This window comes from Giraffa tippelskirchi, chromosome 4, assembly GCF_054371585.1.
Source record: "Giraffa tippelskirchi isolate mGirTip1 chromosome 4, T2T-mGirTip1v1.2.pri, whole genome shotgun sequence".
Lineage (NCBI taxonomy): Eukaryota > Metazoa > Chordata > Mammalia > Artiodactyla > Giraffidae > Giraffa > Giraffa tippelskirchi.
In genome coordinates, this window is record NC_137278.1 from 127,700,675 (window position 1) to 127,716,133 (window position 15,459).

Consider the following 15,459-nt stretch of genomic DNA (forward strand, 5'->3'; position numbering starts at 1 on the left):
GGAAAAAAAAAGAAAGGGGATCAGATTGTTACCTCCAGGTGTGCCTGTTCTGTGTGCTCATATGAAGAACAGGGCTATCTGCGTGCCCCTTGTGAGAATGTACCAACAGAGGAATTGGAAGGAGTAAGTGTCCTGGAAATTAGATAGATCAAGCCCAAGACCATAGACACACCGTGAGTTTCGTAAGGAAGGAAAACCATTGGCAAGCTGGTGCCTTGTGCCTCTCAATAAAACTGCAACTTCACACACAGAGATACAAGATTTTTTTTCCCTTTCATACATAAATATGTTCAGATAACTAAAGCCATCGCATATACTTCCATAAACAGTGTATGGCACCCAGCCACCTTCATGCACGTGTTATGCAGCCGTGTCTTCAGAGGGAGGGTTCCTGTGCAGTGAGCACAGGTGCTGGAGTCAGAGGACAGGAGTTCTGATCTCCGTCCACCACATACTGAGCATGTCATCTTCAGCAAGTTACATCACCCTGTTTTGGCTCAGTTTCCCCTTTGGAAAAACAAGATTGATAGGAATAGCTAAGCTGCCCAGGTCAAACTATGCTAAACATAAAAAGTATTTTATCTATAAATCTATATTTTACTCTACATATTCACAATAAAATAATGAATATCCACCAATAACATGTATAACATATAAATATTTGTATGCATGCGTGCCAATGTATTTATCTATCTAATTTAAAATATGGGATAGGAAAAAAAAAAGAGTAATTGCCTAAGATAACGCAATTTGAATACAGCCCTAACTAGTGAAATGACGATGAGTCTTGGAGTTAGAAGCAACAATCGAGAGCGAAAAAGATGTTCAATATAGTTATTATGGAGTGAGTTCTGCTGGTTGTCTCAGTTGGTTAGATCATTGGTTCTTAAAGTGTGGCCCAAGGATCCTTGGGGGTCCTGGATACCCTTTCAAGAGTTCTGTGAACTCCTTTCTTTTCCAATATATATCTGCCTGCATGAGGCTATGTACTTCATGTACTTCAAACAGACACTGTCCCACTCCAGGGTTCTTGCCTGGAGAATCCCAGGGACGGCGGACCCTGGTGGGCTGCCATCTATGGGGTCGCACAGAGTCGGACATGACTGAAGTGACTTAGCAGCAGCAGCAGCAGCAGCTAGCGTTCAGGAAAAGGACCTCCCCCAAGTCTTGAAAGAAACTAATTTATTTTCTATTTCTGCAGAGTTTACATGATTTTCCACTGCTTACACTTTAGAATGTTTATTTTATGGGGGCTGAGGGATTAAAAGAGTGTGAACAAACAGGTAAAAAAAAAAAAACCAGACACCGTATCACAACAAATTGAAAGGAGAAACAGATATGAGAATCTAATCACCTTCTATTAAGCTAGACATTTAAAAGATATGCTTCAATGTAAAACAATGACATTCTTCTCACTAAATTGTTTTTAAAACTATTTTTTTCAAAAAAAGTTATGATTTCCAATTAAAATTTTTTAAAAGTTATGATAACACGTGACAGATTATCATTGTTTTAAAAGACTATTTTTTTAAAGTTCCAGTTTTCATTTCTAGTGAGGTAAATATTGATAGGTATGACCCATATAAAAAGAGCTCTTGGAGATTCTAATAATTTTTAAGAGTATAAAGGGGTTCTGAGACCAAAAAGTTTGTGAACAACTGTCAGAGCCTGTTGTTGCTGGGGACAAGAACCTAAGGCAAGACCAAGGCAAGTGGCAAAACCCAGGTTAGGTTCTGCTCACCTTCAGGCTGCTGCTGCACCCACATCCTCACCAGAGCTCTCTGCCAAACTCAGTCCCAGCCTAACAGCAGTGTCCAAGTTCATCAAGAGCAGAGAAATGGTTCAGAGTGCCCACTCTGGGGTCAGGCAAGTCTGATTGGAGTGCTGGTTCTGCCAGTGGGGCATATCATTAGCCTCTTGGGCCTCACTCAGCTTCCTCTTGTGTAAAATAGGGACACAACTTCCTTGCAGTGTTATTATAAGATTCAAATGAAATAAATTTAGCACAGCGCCTGGTACATAGTAAGCACTTAAGAAAATGCCCATTATTGTTAGTAATAATAACAGCTAGCACTTACTGAAATCTTACTATATGCCAAGCTCTCATCTAAGTGCTTTTCATACATTTATCCACTTAATCCCAAGGCAATTAAGAACCCTAGGAGACAGTTACTGTGCAGTTGCTGCTGCTATTGTGGTGGTGGTGGTGGTTTCCCGGGCCCTGCCTATGAGCAGAATAGTGTAGATTGAAGGGTTAGATAAATGTTTGTGGTTTTGATTTAACTTTGACATGTAAGTGAGAGCATTAAGTGAGGTATCTGATCTTCCAGATGTCTCTGACGCCTGCCTTCTTCTTATATAACCACCCCAGGCCTCTGGAGTCAAGTTGTAGGATCAAGAGTGAGTCCTCAGGCCACATCCTTCAGGCAAAGGAGCAGACCTTTTACAGAAGTGTATGAGGAAGAGAGGATAGCAAAAACCTTTGTCACCAGTAACATCAGTGATAAGTCAAAAAATCTACTTCATAGGTCTATACTTGGGATGTTATTCTTCTCTATCACTCAGAGCCTCTCCGCACACACACACACACACACACATACACACATGCAGACCTTCAGCAAAATCGCCTCCCATGCATTTATAAAAAGAAGACATGAATGTGTTGAGGTCCTTGCCTTATGCTTGTTTTGACGGTGTACCTCTAGGCAAACACATATGCAGAGAGAAAGGACTGTATGAAATTATAGAGTGCAGGGAGAGACTCTCTCCCCAGTTCTCCCTCTTCCATCCTGACTAATTAGCAAAGATGCTATAACAAAATACAGGCTCTCATCTCCAGGGTCTTTCTTAGATCAGGTTCCCCCAGAGAACATCCTGGCTGGTCTGGGTCTATCCAACCACCTGGAGTGGGTGGGATAGTTGCCTCTTATTGTCATGGTAACCAAGTGGCAGAGCAAAGGGAGCATGAATCTGGGGCTCTTGGCCAACCACCGATCTTTAAAGAGAGAAGAGGGGCAGAATCCCAAGCAGGGCTGAATCTCAAGACAGAGCTGGAAGGAAGGGACAGAGAAGGATTTAATCTTTTCTACCGGTTTTCAACTGTGGGCACTAGGGCAAGGACCTTGGGATTATTCCAGTCTGATGCTCTGGGATATAAGGTGGGTTCTTGCTACAGACAGATCTAGCAGACAGAGTTCAAGAGTCTTGGGCCTGCCTTTTCCAGACTAAAATCCAACTGGATTGACTAAGAGGACAAAACAAGCTGTTGTTCACTTTGATTAAGTTTACTACCCTCTCCATCAAGCTTTGGAGACTGCAAATTCCTGGATATGAGTGGAGGGAAGGAGGATGTGAGGGAGTCAATTCTTGGCTTCTTTTTTATTTTTTGGAAGACAGAGAAAAGAGACCCTTCCGTGTGAGTAGTAGGGACAATGCCTTGGCCTCCTCCGTTAGATTACAGAATTCTGGGAGGTATTGAGGGAAATGCTAATTGCTCAGAAAATGACTTTGCAATCAAGGGAAGGGGCTGGGGAGGGTAATAAAGAATGACCAGGTAGAGAGGTTAGAAAAGGCCATTTCCCCTCTAGGGTCAGAATATGAAGATATGTTCAAAATCCAGAATCCAAAAAAAGCCCAGCAGAGAATTGGGGCAATAATCTAAATAATTCAGCACCAAACCCTTCGACTACAGTGCTTTTGCCTGAATTTAATGGATAACTGACCCAGTAAGAGAAGAGACTGGTCCCTGGGGGCCAAGACTCAAATTGTGCAATTCCAGGACCCTCTCCAGCTGAGAGAATGAAATGAAAGGGACCGGGGGTTAGGAGGGGTCTCAAGGTTTGGCCTCAAAGGTCTCTGGGCTCTGAGGTAGCAGAACAGGCTAGAGGCCAGAGGCCCTCCATTTGGGGGCTTCTTTGCTAGAGAGGGAGGGAGGGGGAAGGAGGGAATGAGGGGAGGGGGAGGGGCAGGCAGGAACAGATGCTTCCAGATCTAAAGGAATAATTTGAGGGGGAAAGGCAGGATCAAACGGAAGAAGAGGAGGGGGAGGAGGGGAAAAAGGAAAGAGAACAAAGGTGTAGTGGGGATTGGAGCCTCTTTGGTGGAGTAGAGATAAAGGGGAATCTGGGTGAGACAGCTAAGCCAACATCTGCCCTGGGGCTATAAAATCTTGTTCTATTTGCTGCTGGCCCAGGGGCCACTCTGGAGCAGTCAGATCGGTCCCTGAGGTGACCTGGACTGGAAGCTCAGCCAGGAACCTTTGAACCTCAAATGTCCCTCCCAGATTGCCGCCCCCTACCTTTTGGTTCCTCTTCTGCATTCTCAGTGGAGGGGAGTTGAGGAGGAGCACTGGGGCTAGGGGCTGTCCCAGAGGATTATTGGGGAATGAGAGGGCAGAGGGGCAAGAACCGGAGGAAAGCAGCAGGAACGCTAGGCTTCCTTGAAAATGCTGAGCAGAGACAGACAGACACGGATAGAACTTGAGGCAGTCACATCCCCAAATGGTTCAAAATCATCAGAGACCCAAGTCCAAGAAGAGAGGTTTCCAGCTGGGAAGCTCAAATCTCCCCATCTCCCATCTGAGCGGGGTCAGGTGGCAGAGGGAGGAGGTGGGGCATGGAGAAGGGCCGCTAAAAGCAGGAGCAAATGCCCATGGGGAATATTCCATACCTCCTCCACTTTCTCCTCTCCCCAGCTCTTCTCTCCTCCTGCTGGAACTCAACCCCTGTCCTGTAACCTTAATTACCAAGGTCTGTTCCAGCCGAGTGGAAAAACTCCACATGTAGAAAGTTACAAACACTGTGTTCCCACCCAAAGGGACAGAGTCATTTTGAGGAGGAGCCAGGCAGTCATGGGAGTGGGGTGACACCACAGAACAAGAACAAACTGGTTGGGGGCCATCTCCCAAGTGACTCATTCCCACACCCCCATGGATAACCCAGCCCTGTCCCCTGTCCATGGGATTGGAGAAGGTGCCTCCCGTTTTGTAAGAGTCCTAATCCTAACCTGGCATTCAGAGACAAAGGCCAGGGGAGAAGGGAGGCAATTATTCCCAGGATTTGGGGCTGAGGTGCGGGGTGGACCCACTCTGGGCCTGGAATTCCTCTGACAGAAGAGAGACTGTTGGTTTGATGACCTGGGATTCTTCCGGGTTTGGAAATGTTTCTACTACTGACTGAGGAGATCTCTCGTCTCCATTGGTCCCCACAAAAATCTTGTGAGAGGGTCTCATTTCCTGCTCTTGTAAGTCAGAGAAAATTATCCTCTCCTTTCCAAAGGAAATAAAGTCTCCTTATTTGGTGGTGGGGAGTTGGTCGGTTGATGAGCAACCGAGAGGCAGCTCCATTTTCCACGAAAAAATGGAAGGTGGGATGGGGGAAGCAAAGGGAGCTTGGGCCCTAAAGGGCGAGCCCCGGGAGATGGAAAGGAGTTCACCGCTCAGTGAACCCGCTCGGCCGGCCACACAGCCCCCAGCCCCCGCCCTGCGCCCTATTGTCCTCCGTGAGAGCCGGGGGTCGTGACCCAGCTGAAGGCGACACTGCGCCCAGAGCAGACGCGGTGTGGAACCCGGAGCAGAAGCCGGGCGGCCGGTCGGCCTCTCGCGTTTTCGTCTTTGTCGGGCTGGTCCCATTTCGGCTTCCTCCAGACCCTGGCCGCTGCGAGGAGGGGAGCGAGGACCCCCGAATGCAAGCAGCTGCTTTGTGCCCTGTTCTCTTAGGCCCGGCTTCCTGGGAAGCCAGAGGCACCCCTGGGAGCAGGAACCTAGGATTGAGCTGTTTGGCAGAGCTTCCCATATGCTGTGATTTAGGGTTTCTCTGCCCAAAGTTCAAATATACTTCCCTCTCCCAAACTCTGACGCTGCAAAGACAGGGTCAGAAAGGAGTGAGTAGAGGGGACACTTCTTTGGACTGGATCCATTCCCATCACGGTTGCAGAGTGGATGCTACAGGACCCTACATCTTAGGGAATCTGGCAATTGCTGATGGGGACTGGGAAGTTGAAACAGTCCCTTTAGGTTTATTAGACTATGTAGCCCTAACTCTTCCTCAAACATACTCTGAGACTCTCCCTACCCATCCTTGTCTCCCCTGCCTCCTAATTCATCAGTTAGCTGGGCCTGTAGGCATGGTTGTGGTTGTGGGCTTGGCTTCTGGAAGGACCCTGCAGTTCAAAGGAACTCCGGAGCTCACACCAGAGAGAAGAGCAGGAAAATCCTGAAGCGTAGAGGAGAGCCAAGCCCGAGGAGAGCCAAGCCCGAGAAGAGGCTCCTGGACCTGGGAGTCAGTGAGCAGACCTCGGTTTCTCTCTGCTCCCCAAGCCCAAAGGGGATCCGAGTTCCAGTAGCTGCACAGATTTTAAGGCGGCTGAAAGAGCCCTCCAGGTGTCCAGTTCAAACAGAGCACATTACCGTTTTTAATTCTCAAGAAGCAACTAAAACTTGGATACTCAAAGCTGCCACATGCTGCAGGAGAAAAATTAAATTGGGACTAGTGAGATGGGATGCAGAAAAAGCAAGCCAAGCGGGGTGGTCAGTTCCATCAGAAAGACTGGTCACAGGCAAAGACTTTTTTTTTTTCCTACTAAATCCCCTAAATGTTTATTTTGGGCCCCTACCCACCCAGATAAATCAAGCTAACAGATTAGGAAGTTCATAAAATTGTATTCTTAGGTAATGATATCCAGAGAGGTAATAAATATTCCCGCTGCCCTGATGGCCGCTGGAGTTGGGGGTTCCTCCATCTCTTTTTCCAAGCCTAAGAAGGATTTCTTGATTTCTTATGAAAGTTAATTTTCAGCTTTCCAAAGTGGGGTGCAGATAGAAGCTGTGGAAAACCATGAGAAGTGGCTTTGTGAACCACACTTACCCAGGATTGGGCAGAAAGCTGAGAAAAAGATGGTAAAATTGCCCTAGCAGGCTTCTCCTCCCCACCATAGCACCCCCTTCAGAGTCAGTCTCTCTAATTTTAGAAAAGCAGACAAACCGTGCCTAGCAGAGGGTACCCTGGCCCCAAGCTCCGGAAAACCCCTTAACTGTTTGTCTTCCTTAGCGGTCTCCCAAATACACACAGATACATACATCTAACAGCGGGAAGGCGTCCCTGGATTGCAATCCGCCAAGTGTATGCTCAAAAAAAGCTGATGCACAGATTGCAGAGAAAACTTTGTAGGAAACTTCACACAAGCAGCAGTGAGAGGCCCTCAGACAAGCAAAGTTCCTCAGTCCTTCCCCCACCCCCACCCTCGTCCCCAAGGCTCACTTTCTCCACTCTTTCTCTCCTTTTGGAGACAAGTTTCTTCGTTCCCCAGGTACACTCCTCGGCTCAGATACTCCATTTTTTTCCTCAAGCAGAAGTTCACCGCTCCTGATTGGATTTCCCGCCTTCCCTCCCCAAGACCGGGAGTTGAAATAAAAATTGAATGGCAAACAGAGATAGAGTTGAAACTGCAGTGCTCCTCGCTCCCAGAGCAGATGAGTGCTAACTACTTACATGTCAAGGGGATTTTTGACCTGTGGGGATCCCCTGGTGCTTGGAGAGAAGGACCTTGGAAGATTGGTGTTGCCGGTTTCACCCCGTCTTCTTTTTACTTAGCCATTGGAGAGACACACACAATACGCTAGCAGGCATTCATGCGCCTTGCCTCTTCCATTACTCGGGGCAAGAAATCCCCAGCCCCACAGAAGCTGTGGCATCCTGTCTGGAGACCGGGGGCTGAGCTAGGGCTGGCTTGGGAGGGTCGGAGCTGGGGGTGGGGGAGAGGTCAGAGGCGCTGCTGAATATAAAGGCGATGGGAGAGAAAATGCTGTGTCCTCCCCGTGAACCTGGGCTGTGTCTTCCCCACCCCACCCCCCAGGCTTTCCCCACTGTTCAATCCAACTTCAATAAAAGCCCCGACCCTCAGCTTCCCAGTGAGGCTGTAGCAGCATCCAGTGGGTCAAGACAGCTAGAGCTAGGGGCCTAGGTTGGCCCCCTACACTGGACATCCCGCTCATCTCCGAGAGCCTGATCCCATTCCAGGTGGTCAGGTCCAAGGCAAAGGAGAATTTTGGGGGAAAAGCAAAGAATGAAACCCACTGGAGGGAAGGCCAGAGGCCAAATTTTTCCAAAACTCAAATACAAGAGGGTTTAGCTTTATTTGTCAAACTATGGATGTCTGATGTTTTTGCTTTTCAGACTGAGAGGGACAGAGAGAGATACACAGAGAGTGACTACATGTGTATGTATGAGAAAAGGAATTTAAAAGGAAGAGGAATTTAAAACAGAAGCTCCTAAAGAAGGAAAAATAGAAGAACTGTCCCAATCCTTTTATACTGCTTTTCTCAAACAAGAGCATGTACCTTCAGCAAGTTCATTTTAACATATAGAAGATAGTGAATTTCCCTCCCCTGTGTTCATCTCTTCCACTTTAGGGAGGAGAAAGAATACATTCCCCTGAAACCCAGTGAGCAAAGTTAGGAAAAGATTATGAATCTTAATTTCCATTGCCCCCTCTTTCCATCTTAACTTCCTTAAGGGATTGGAAAGACTTCCAGGTCCCCTCCTCACACCTTCCCTTTTCCCAAGCGCAACTAGACACCCTTTTCCTGCCCCAAAGCCAATTGCATCAAGATGATGGGAGCTACAGTCAGATTTGGCCCCTAATTCACTTGATTACATAAAATCACTCCAGATAATTGTTGGCCCTGCTTCCTCACACTGTAGGCAGCATGTTTTGCTGTCCCCAGGGCACCATTGAGGGAGGGGAAAGTAGACCTAGAGGACCCCAGCATACACACACACACACACAGCCAGCAAGTGGTTCAAGAGGAAATAAATCCAAAGCACATCAAACAGGTTTTCATAACTTGGTTCCTCTGTTGCCTTTCACTCCAGAATTCGAGGAGAGAGGAGAGCAGTATCCACGGCTTCCCTACTTATCCCATATCTCTTCTCCCTCTCTCTTCTACTTCTGACAGCCCTCCATCCTGATATTTGGGTAAACTGTCGGAGAAGCTCACCAACTACCCCTTCACCTTCTCCCAACAAACAAGCAAAAATTCGAGCAGGCCTTACTCAGAGCCTGGTCCCCAGGACTAGAATTTTTGGGAGATTTTGGTTTAAAGTAATCATTCAGGCAATCCAAATCAGTTTTTGTTTGTTTTAGCCCCCAAGGAAGCAATTAAAAAAAATTTTTTTTTACAAGCAGGAAGCCTTGTTCCTCCAATCTCCAAGCCCTAAGGAGACCTAGGAGGGTGGAGGAAGAAAGGTGATCCCCCTGCCTCTCCCTGTGTCTTTTCTCAACATCTAGCAGGTCCATGATAAAAGTTGGGGGGGAGTGGGGAATAAGAGTGCTTCATTATCTCCAGGCATCAGGCTTTGAGGCCTACCCATGCAAGGGGGCCTCCCAGGCCTCTGGCCTCCACTTCACCCTTCTTTCCAAGTCTAAACAGACAGAAAAGCCTCCTGACAGGTCACTTTGCTGCTTTAGAATCACCAGCTCAAAATGTTTCTTCTTTTAAGGAGAACAGGCATGTTGAGAGGCATCTTCCTAATCCCTCAGCCCTAAAGAACTCCCCAAAGATGAAACTCTTCTTCGTCCCAACTCCCTAAACTTGCCTTCTAATCTGCAAATTAGGCAGGCCTACTCACCGGAGGGAAGGGAGAAGAGAGGAGAGAGGAAGAGACAAAAGAAGGCACTGTGCTTAACTCTAGAAAAGTGAGACCCCCCAGGAGAGTCTGGCCCCTACAGACTCAGGGAGGAAGTGCCCTACTCTTCCACATTCCCTCTCCTGACATCCTCTGCCCCAAACCTTTTGCTGGATCTTCTAAGGACCTTGGGAAACTGGAGTTGAGAGTTAAGATTTGTGTATTTGCTTAGAGCAAACTTCAGCAACTCTAGAGAGAAGGTGGGATGTTACCAGGCCAGAAGGAGGAGGGGGAGAAAAAGAAACCATCAGACATTGACGTAAAACTAATTCACATCCACTGGTTTATTATTGATCACGGGGCATTTCACATCGACACTAAAATTCTTTATTGCAAGTTTTACAATAATCAAGTAAATTCAGTCCAAAAACACAATAACCACGATGGGGGGTGGGGTGAGGTGTTCTACCTATAGACTGCCTCTCTGAACTGAAAGTTCATTTTTATTTTCTTTTGGCTCCTCAAACTGAACAGCTCTGAGAGGCTCTCCAGATGCATTTAGCTTTGTCTGCGGTCTTCCCCCTTCTCCTCCCAGCTCCCCCCAACAATAATACAAAAGAACTTCATAGCTTTGTTCTCCTTAAAATGACTTCCCCCTCACTAACCTCCCCTGGTGCATTTTCAATGCAAAAGGCCTAAGGAAAGAGGGGGGAAGGAGGAGGAGGAGAAGGAGGAGTACTGGCTTAAAAATCTCTTTCCTTTTTTCTTTTCCTCATTTCCCCTGAAATGCACCCAAACCAGACCATCACACCTTGCAATATATAATTTTTGCAGTTTTTTTTCCTTAAAAAATAAATAACCCCCCAAAATGGCCTTAAAAAAAAAAAACAACCCAGCAGGTACCATGCTAAGACAACATCACATGCTTAAAAGGGTCCTTAACAGTGGAAAGGAGAGAAGGGCAGGGGGCTTGTTTGTTTATCTGTTTTGTCTGTTTGGAATTGACAAGGGGGAAGGTGGGAGGAAGAGAGAAAAGAACCAAAATATATATATATATTAAATTCTATAAATAAGAGTCAATTTGTGTGTAAGGGGAGGATGGGGGGCCTGGGATGGGGGCAGGGTGTGAGTTATGTTTTATAACCTGGTAATGTCCTCTGCCCGTTGCTGCTCCGGCGGCGTGGCGCTCTGGGAGTGGTCTTCAGAAGTGCCCGGGGTGGCTGCGGAGAGGGTGCTGGGCGCAGCGCCGGCCGGGGGCGCTGACCTGACTTTGGTGTTGGGGAGTCGGTGGTCCTTCTTCCATTTCATGCGACGGTTTTGGAACCAGATTTTGATCTGCCTCTCAGAGAGGCACAGCGAGTGAGCGATCTCGATCCTTCTCCTTCGGGTCAGGTAGCGATTGTAATGAAACTCTTTCTCTAATTCCAGGACTTGCTGCCGGGTGTAGGCTGTCCTCGAGCGCTTGGGTTCCCCTCCGTTATAATTGGGGTTCACTGAGGGGAGGGGGGGAAAGCAAATAGTGGGGTTCAAAGGCAGCAGGCTCCCCACCCCCACCCTCACCCCATCCTCAGCTCTGTTGGAACAGGAGGAGGGGGTGATGGAAATAAAGTCATCAAGCTAAATGGGTTATAAAGAAGTTGAAGGGAGCTGGAGACTTTGTAGTGTAATAAGAGGGGAATCCTCATTGTAACGACACTGAATTATTTATGCGCCCTTAGAAAGCGAGCATAGTTTTCACACATACATAACAGATCGTAGCACATGGCTCGGACTGCCCAGAGTAGCTAAGCCATAAAATTTATGGGGGATGTAATTACCCATTCTCGCTCGTAAATCCAGTTCAATTGTGCTAACCCAGAGTCGCTCCTGGAGAGAGAGGGGGAAGGAGAGAAAGGAGGACGGGGCCGGCGGGGGCCGAGGAGGGTGGGGAGCGCTGGGGAAGAGGGGAGGGGGAGAGCAAAAAGCAAAGTTGCCTACCCGTGCTAACGTGGATTTTTTTCATCCATGGGTAGACTATGGGTTGCTTGCTGGCGGCGCTGGAGGGATGGTCAGGGGCTGGCTGGCTGCAGGCTGGCGGGGCTGGGGACGGGGAGGCGGAGGCGCCTGAGAGTGGCGCCGGCTCGCAGAGCGGCTGTGATTTCTCGGGGTGGTGGTGGCCCGTCTGGGCCGGCCCGTGGCCTCGCGAATTGCCCGGCCCCTGGAGACTGGTGCAGCTATACTGGCGCTCAGGGTAGCTAGGGCGCGGAGGCGGTGGTGGGTACAGCTCCTGGTGGTGATGCTGGAATCCCGATTCCCTGGTCCGGCCGTAATATTCCGGACTGTGTTCAGGGATGTAGCTATTTTGCGAATATTCTTCGCATGGAGGAAATTTCGGATCGATGTAGTTAGAGTCCATCAAATACGAGCTCATGATCATTAATTTCTGGAGTGGAAAATAATTTTTCTCGCTTTGTCGTTTTTCTGCTCCATAAAGCCCTCCTACTAGCTAGCGACCCTGTAAAGTTACTTTCACCATGTGACTCCGCCGGCCAATCACACGGAGCAACCCAGTCCCCGGATAAGGAACCGAATCGCTTTATTCAAAATGTATCCAATTTTTTTTGTGTGTGGTGGTGGTGGTGGTGCTGGGGGTGGTGGTGGTGGTGATGTGGGGTTAGCTGGAAGGGGCTGGGGTGCCCCTAGTACACACCACTCCGACTGACAACCCTCCCCTGCAAAAGGAGATGGGAAGCCCCCAGCTCCTTTCCAAAGCCTGGGCATTGGGATGCTGTTGGGAGGCTGTGATTCAGCCCCCTCCCAGAGTCTCTCCTTGGACCTCCGGTGTATCCCTCGGGCCTCGGCTCCCGAGCTTTTCCAGAGGTCCCCATTCATGGCGATCCTGTCTCAGTCTGTGTAGGTCACAGGGCAGCGCCCCTCTTTCGCAGGAAGAGGAAGTTGAATGAGGACTGGAGTGGAGGTTGGATGGGGAGGGGCCCAGGCTGAGCCCAGGAGGCTGGCGAGCCTGTGGTACCCCCCCATCCAAGGAGACCAGAGTCCAGCCCTCTTCTCCATACACACTCACCCAACCCTCTGGCCAGGGGGCCGGCGAGGCAGGGTCCCAGCTGGACCGGGCAGGTAGAGGCAGCGGGATGCAAATGATTCTGACGTCATTTCTGGAGGTCTGGGGGTTGAACCCCCGCTGAAGAGAGACAGGAAGTGGTTGGCAAAAGCATAGTTCAGAAGCCTTGCCCTCCCCAAGTGCCCACTGACCCTCCCTGCCCAGCCCAGAGCAGAGGATCTCTTCCACTGGCAGCTGTCTCTGCTCTCCATTCTGCCTGGCCTGCCGCTTTCTGACAACTACCTCCAAGGCTGGTTCCCGAGGACTTGGGGCAGGGAGAGCACTCTGCCAGGGGCAGTCCCCTGGGATGGTGCCCAGCCAAGGCCCTGGGAGCTCTTCTTTCTCCATCCCCACAGAGGGCAGACCTAGCTAGGAGGAAGGCCTGCGTGAGTAGAGCCTGCTTCCGGCAGGGATTGTATCCATGTAACACATGTGTTTACATGTAAACACGCATCCCCAAGGGTCAGCTCCAGGCTGCCTTCCAAAAGCTGAGGGGCGAGCTCACGAAGCCGGGGAGGCTGGGTGGGCCTTGGGGGTCTCCAGCCCATTCCTGCACCCTCCCCTCTCTCTTGCCACCCACCCACAGGAATAGCCTTGATGGTGGGGAGGCAGGGCCATGGAGGAGGGAGGGGGCAAGGAAGAGCTGCTTTCTGACACTCCCCCCCCCAGCTAGGCGCGGCCACGTCATACCACCAATTCTAATTAACTAATCCCATAACTCAGAGTTGGAGGGGGTGGCAGAAGGGAGAGCCCAGGGAGGGAGCTGGGTCCCCTTGTTGCACTTGATAACAATTATAGTTTAAAATCATAGCTTGCCGGGGCTCGGCTATATTTTACTTGATAACAATAAAAGTGACACATAAAGTTAACTGTTTATGTTTTATTTATTAGACTAAATCTGCCAGCGGTGGTAGGAGCGCTTGCCTCGTCGCTACAGCTTTTATAGGGCTGTAAAACGTCATAAATCAGTCTCGCGGAATCGCCCGCACTCTTTGTGTCGGCGGCGGCGCAGGGCTGGCGGCCGCTGGCTGCCTGCTCCCTCCTTTCCACGAAAAGTCGTAATGTGATTTTTTTCCCCTCTGATTTTATTATTATGATCGCCGCTGTGATTAGTCAATCTACCTTTAATTCGCCGCCCTACGCTGCCTCCTCCCAGCCCAGCCTGGTTGACACTTGAATAAGTACCTTTTAAAACGGCATAACAACTATTTGAGGGTTTAATTAGAACATCTGCAATTAAGGGAACGAGGAGGGGAAAGGGAAAAAAATAAAACTGTTGCGAGAGGGAGGCTGAAGGGAGGAGATTCCCAACCTGTCTCTCACCACCTTTGGGATACCAGAGAGGGTTCTCACTTCCAAATTTGGGCTCACCCTGAGGCTGGAGAGCTGGGCCACAGCCGATGCCCCAAAGGACTGATTCCCCCGCCTGGGCCCCTGGCCACCTTTCTTCCTGCCATGTTCAAGCCCCCCCCACCCTCACCCTAGGCTCATCAAGAGCCAGTGCTTGGGAGTCCCTGGAAACCTCTTGCTCAGAGGTCAGTGCCCACTCGCTGCCACTAGATGGGCGAGAGAACTGGAATTCCCTGGAGGCTGACCACCTCTTAGAGGCAATTCTCAAATTTCCAAAGTTGGTTGAGAACTCCTGCACACTCTTATCCGGGACCCTCTGCGTGTGAAGATTGGCTGGTTTGGTTGGAAGAGGAGCTTGAGAGATGTGAGAAGGTGAAGGCTGCTGCTTAGTTGGTAGTGATTTGGAGATGTGTGAGGGGTTTATTATTGATGCTGGGGGGTGGGTTAATTACAAGTTGTTAGAAGTGCCAAAGGAAAAAAAAAAAAAGAGAAAAAAAAAAAAGAAGTGCCAAAGGGAAACCAATGCTGACTGCTGTCTTACATAAAAATTCTGAACCCAGCCCCAGCCCCCCACCTGGGGAGAGGCAGAGCTCATAAGAGCTCAGGTAGGGTGGGGGAAAGGTTGCTGAAGGAGAAAGCCTTCCAGCCCCACCCCCATCCTCCCTTCTAGGCCTGCACCTGGATCCGGCTGCCCCACCCTATGCTGGCCAGGAATAGTCTCACCTCCACCTGGCTCCCCTCCTCCCAGCCCTCACATCACCTTCTACCAGCCCTGCCCCCACCTCAACTTGCTTTTCTTCCATCGTTTCACCCTCTTGGGCTTGCTAGGAAGTCCTTTCCAAGGCACAGCCCATCTTACACCCCCACTCCCCAGGATTCTGAGCTCCTGCAGGTGGGTCGAGGGAATGGGAGCACGAAACCCACTTTGGGCCAGTGCGTGTAGGTAGATCCAAGAGAGTTCAGATGCCTTCAACTGAATGTCAAGTCTATGTGCATTCATACTATTACTATTTATTGATGTATTAAATGCCTCCTTATGCAGCCATAAATACATGGAGTTTTCTTTCCAGGTTTGCACAGCTAATTTGACATTCGGGTCCAGAAAGTGAAATCTGGGAGATTTCCGCAAATTTGTCCACATTGTATCTACATCATTTACCAAAAAAACTCTTTGGGCTCCTATATCTCAGTAGCAAGAAAGTCACCTATCACATGAAGAAAACAGCAAGCCAGAGTCCACTACACAGACCACACATACAAATATTTTCACCTGGATATTACTGCAAGCATAGAAATAAGATCCCTTCTGAGGGCTCCTGTACTTAGCATTAGCTTAATGGGTTGGGGGGGCACTAAAGCAGCTCTTGTCCGTGATGAATCCTTGTATCT

General features: G+C 49.1%; 1 protein-coding gene across 2 annotated transcripts in view; it reads right to left on the minus strand.

The window, feature by feature from the left end:
- The window catches only part of HOXC4 (homeobox C4), a 73,539-nt gene that overhangs the window by 27,682 nt on the left and 30,398 nt on the right, over positions 1-15,459 (minus strand). Inside the window, exons 1-2 of one of the 2 annotated variants that reach the window (XM_081587259.1) lie at positions 11,601-12,714; positions 10,768-11,116 (exon numbers count right to left, since the gene is read on the minus strand). In XM_081587259.1, the coding sequence (XP_081443385.1) occupies positions 10,768-11,116; positions 11,601-12,039 (788 nt within the window). In that variant the 5' untranslated portion in view covers positions 12,040-12,714. Of the gene's footprint in view, positions 1-10,695; positions 11,117-11,600; positions 12,802-15,459 lie in introns of those variants that run through there. The other variant, XM_081587260.1, reaches the window with a different exon arrangement.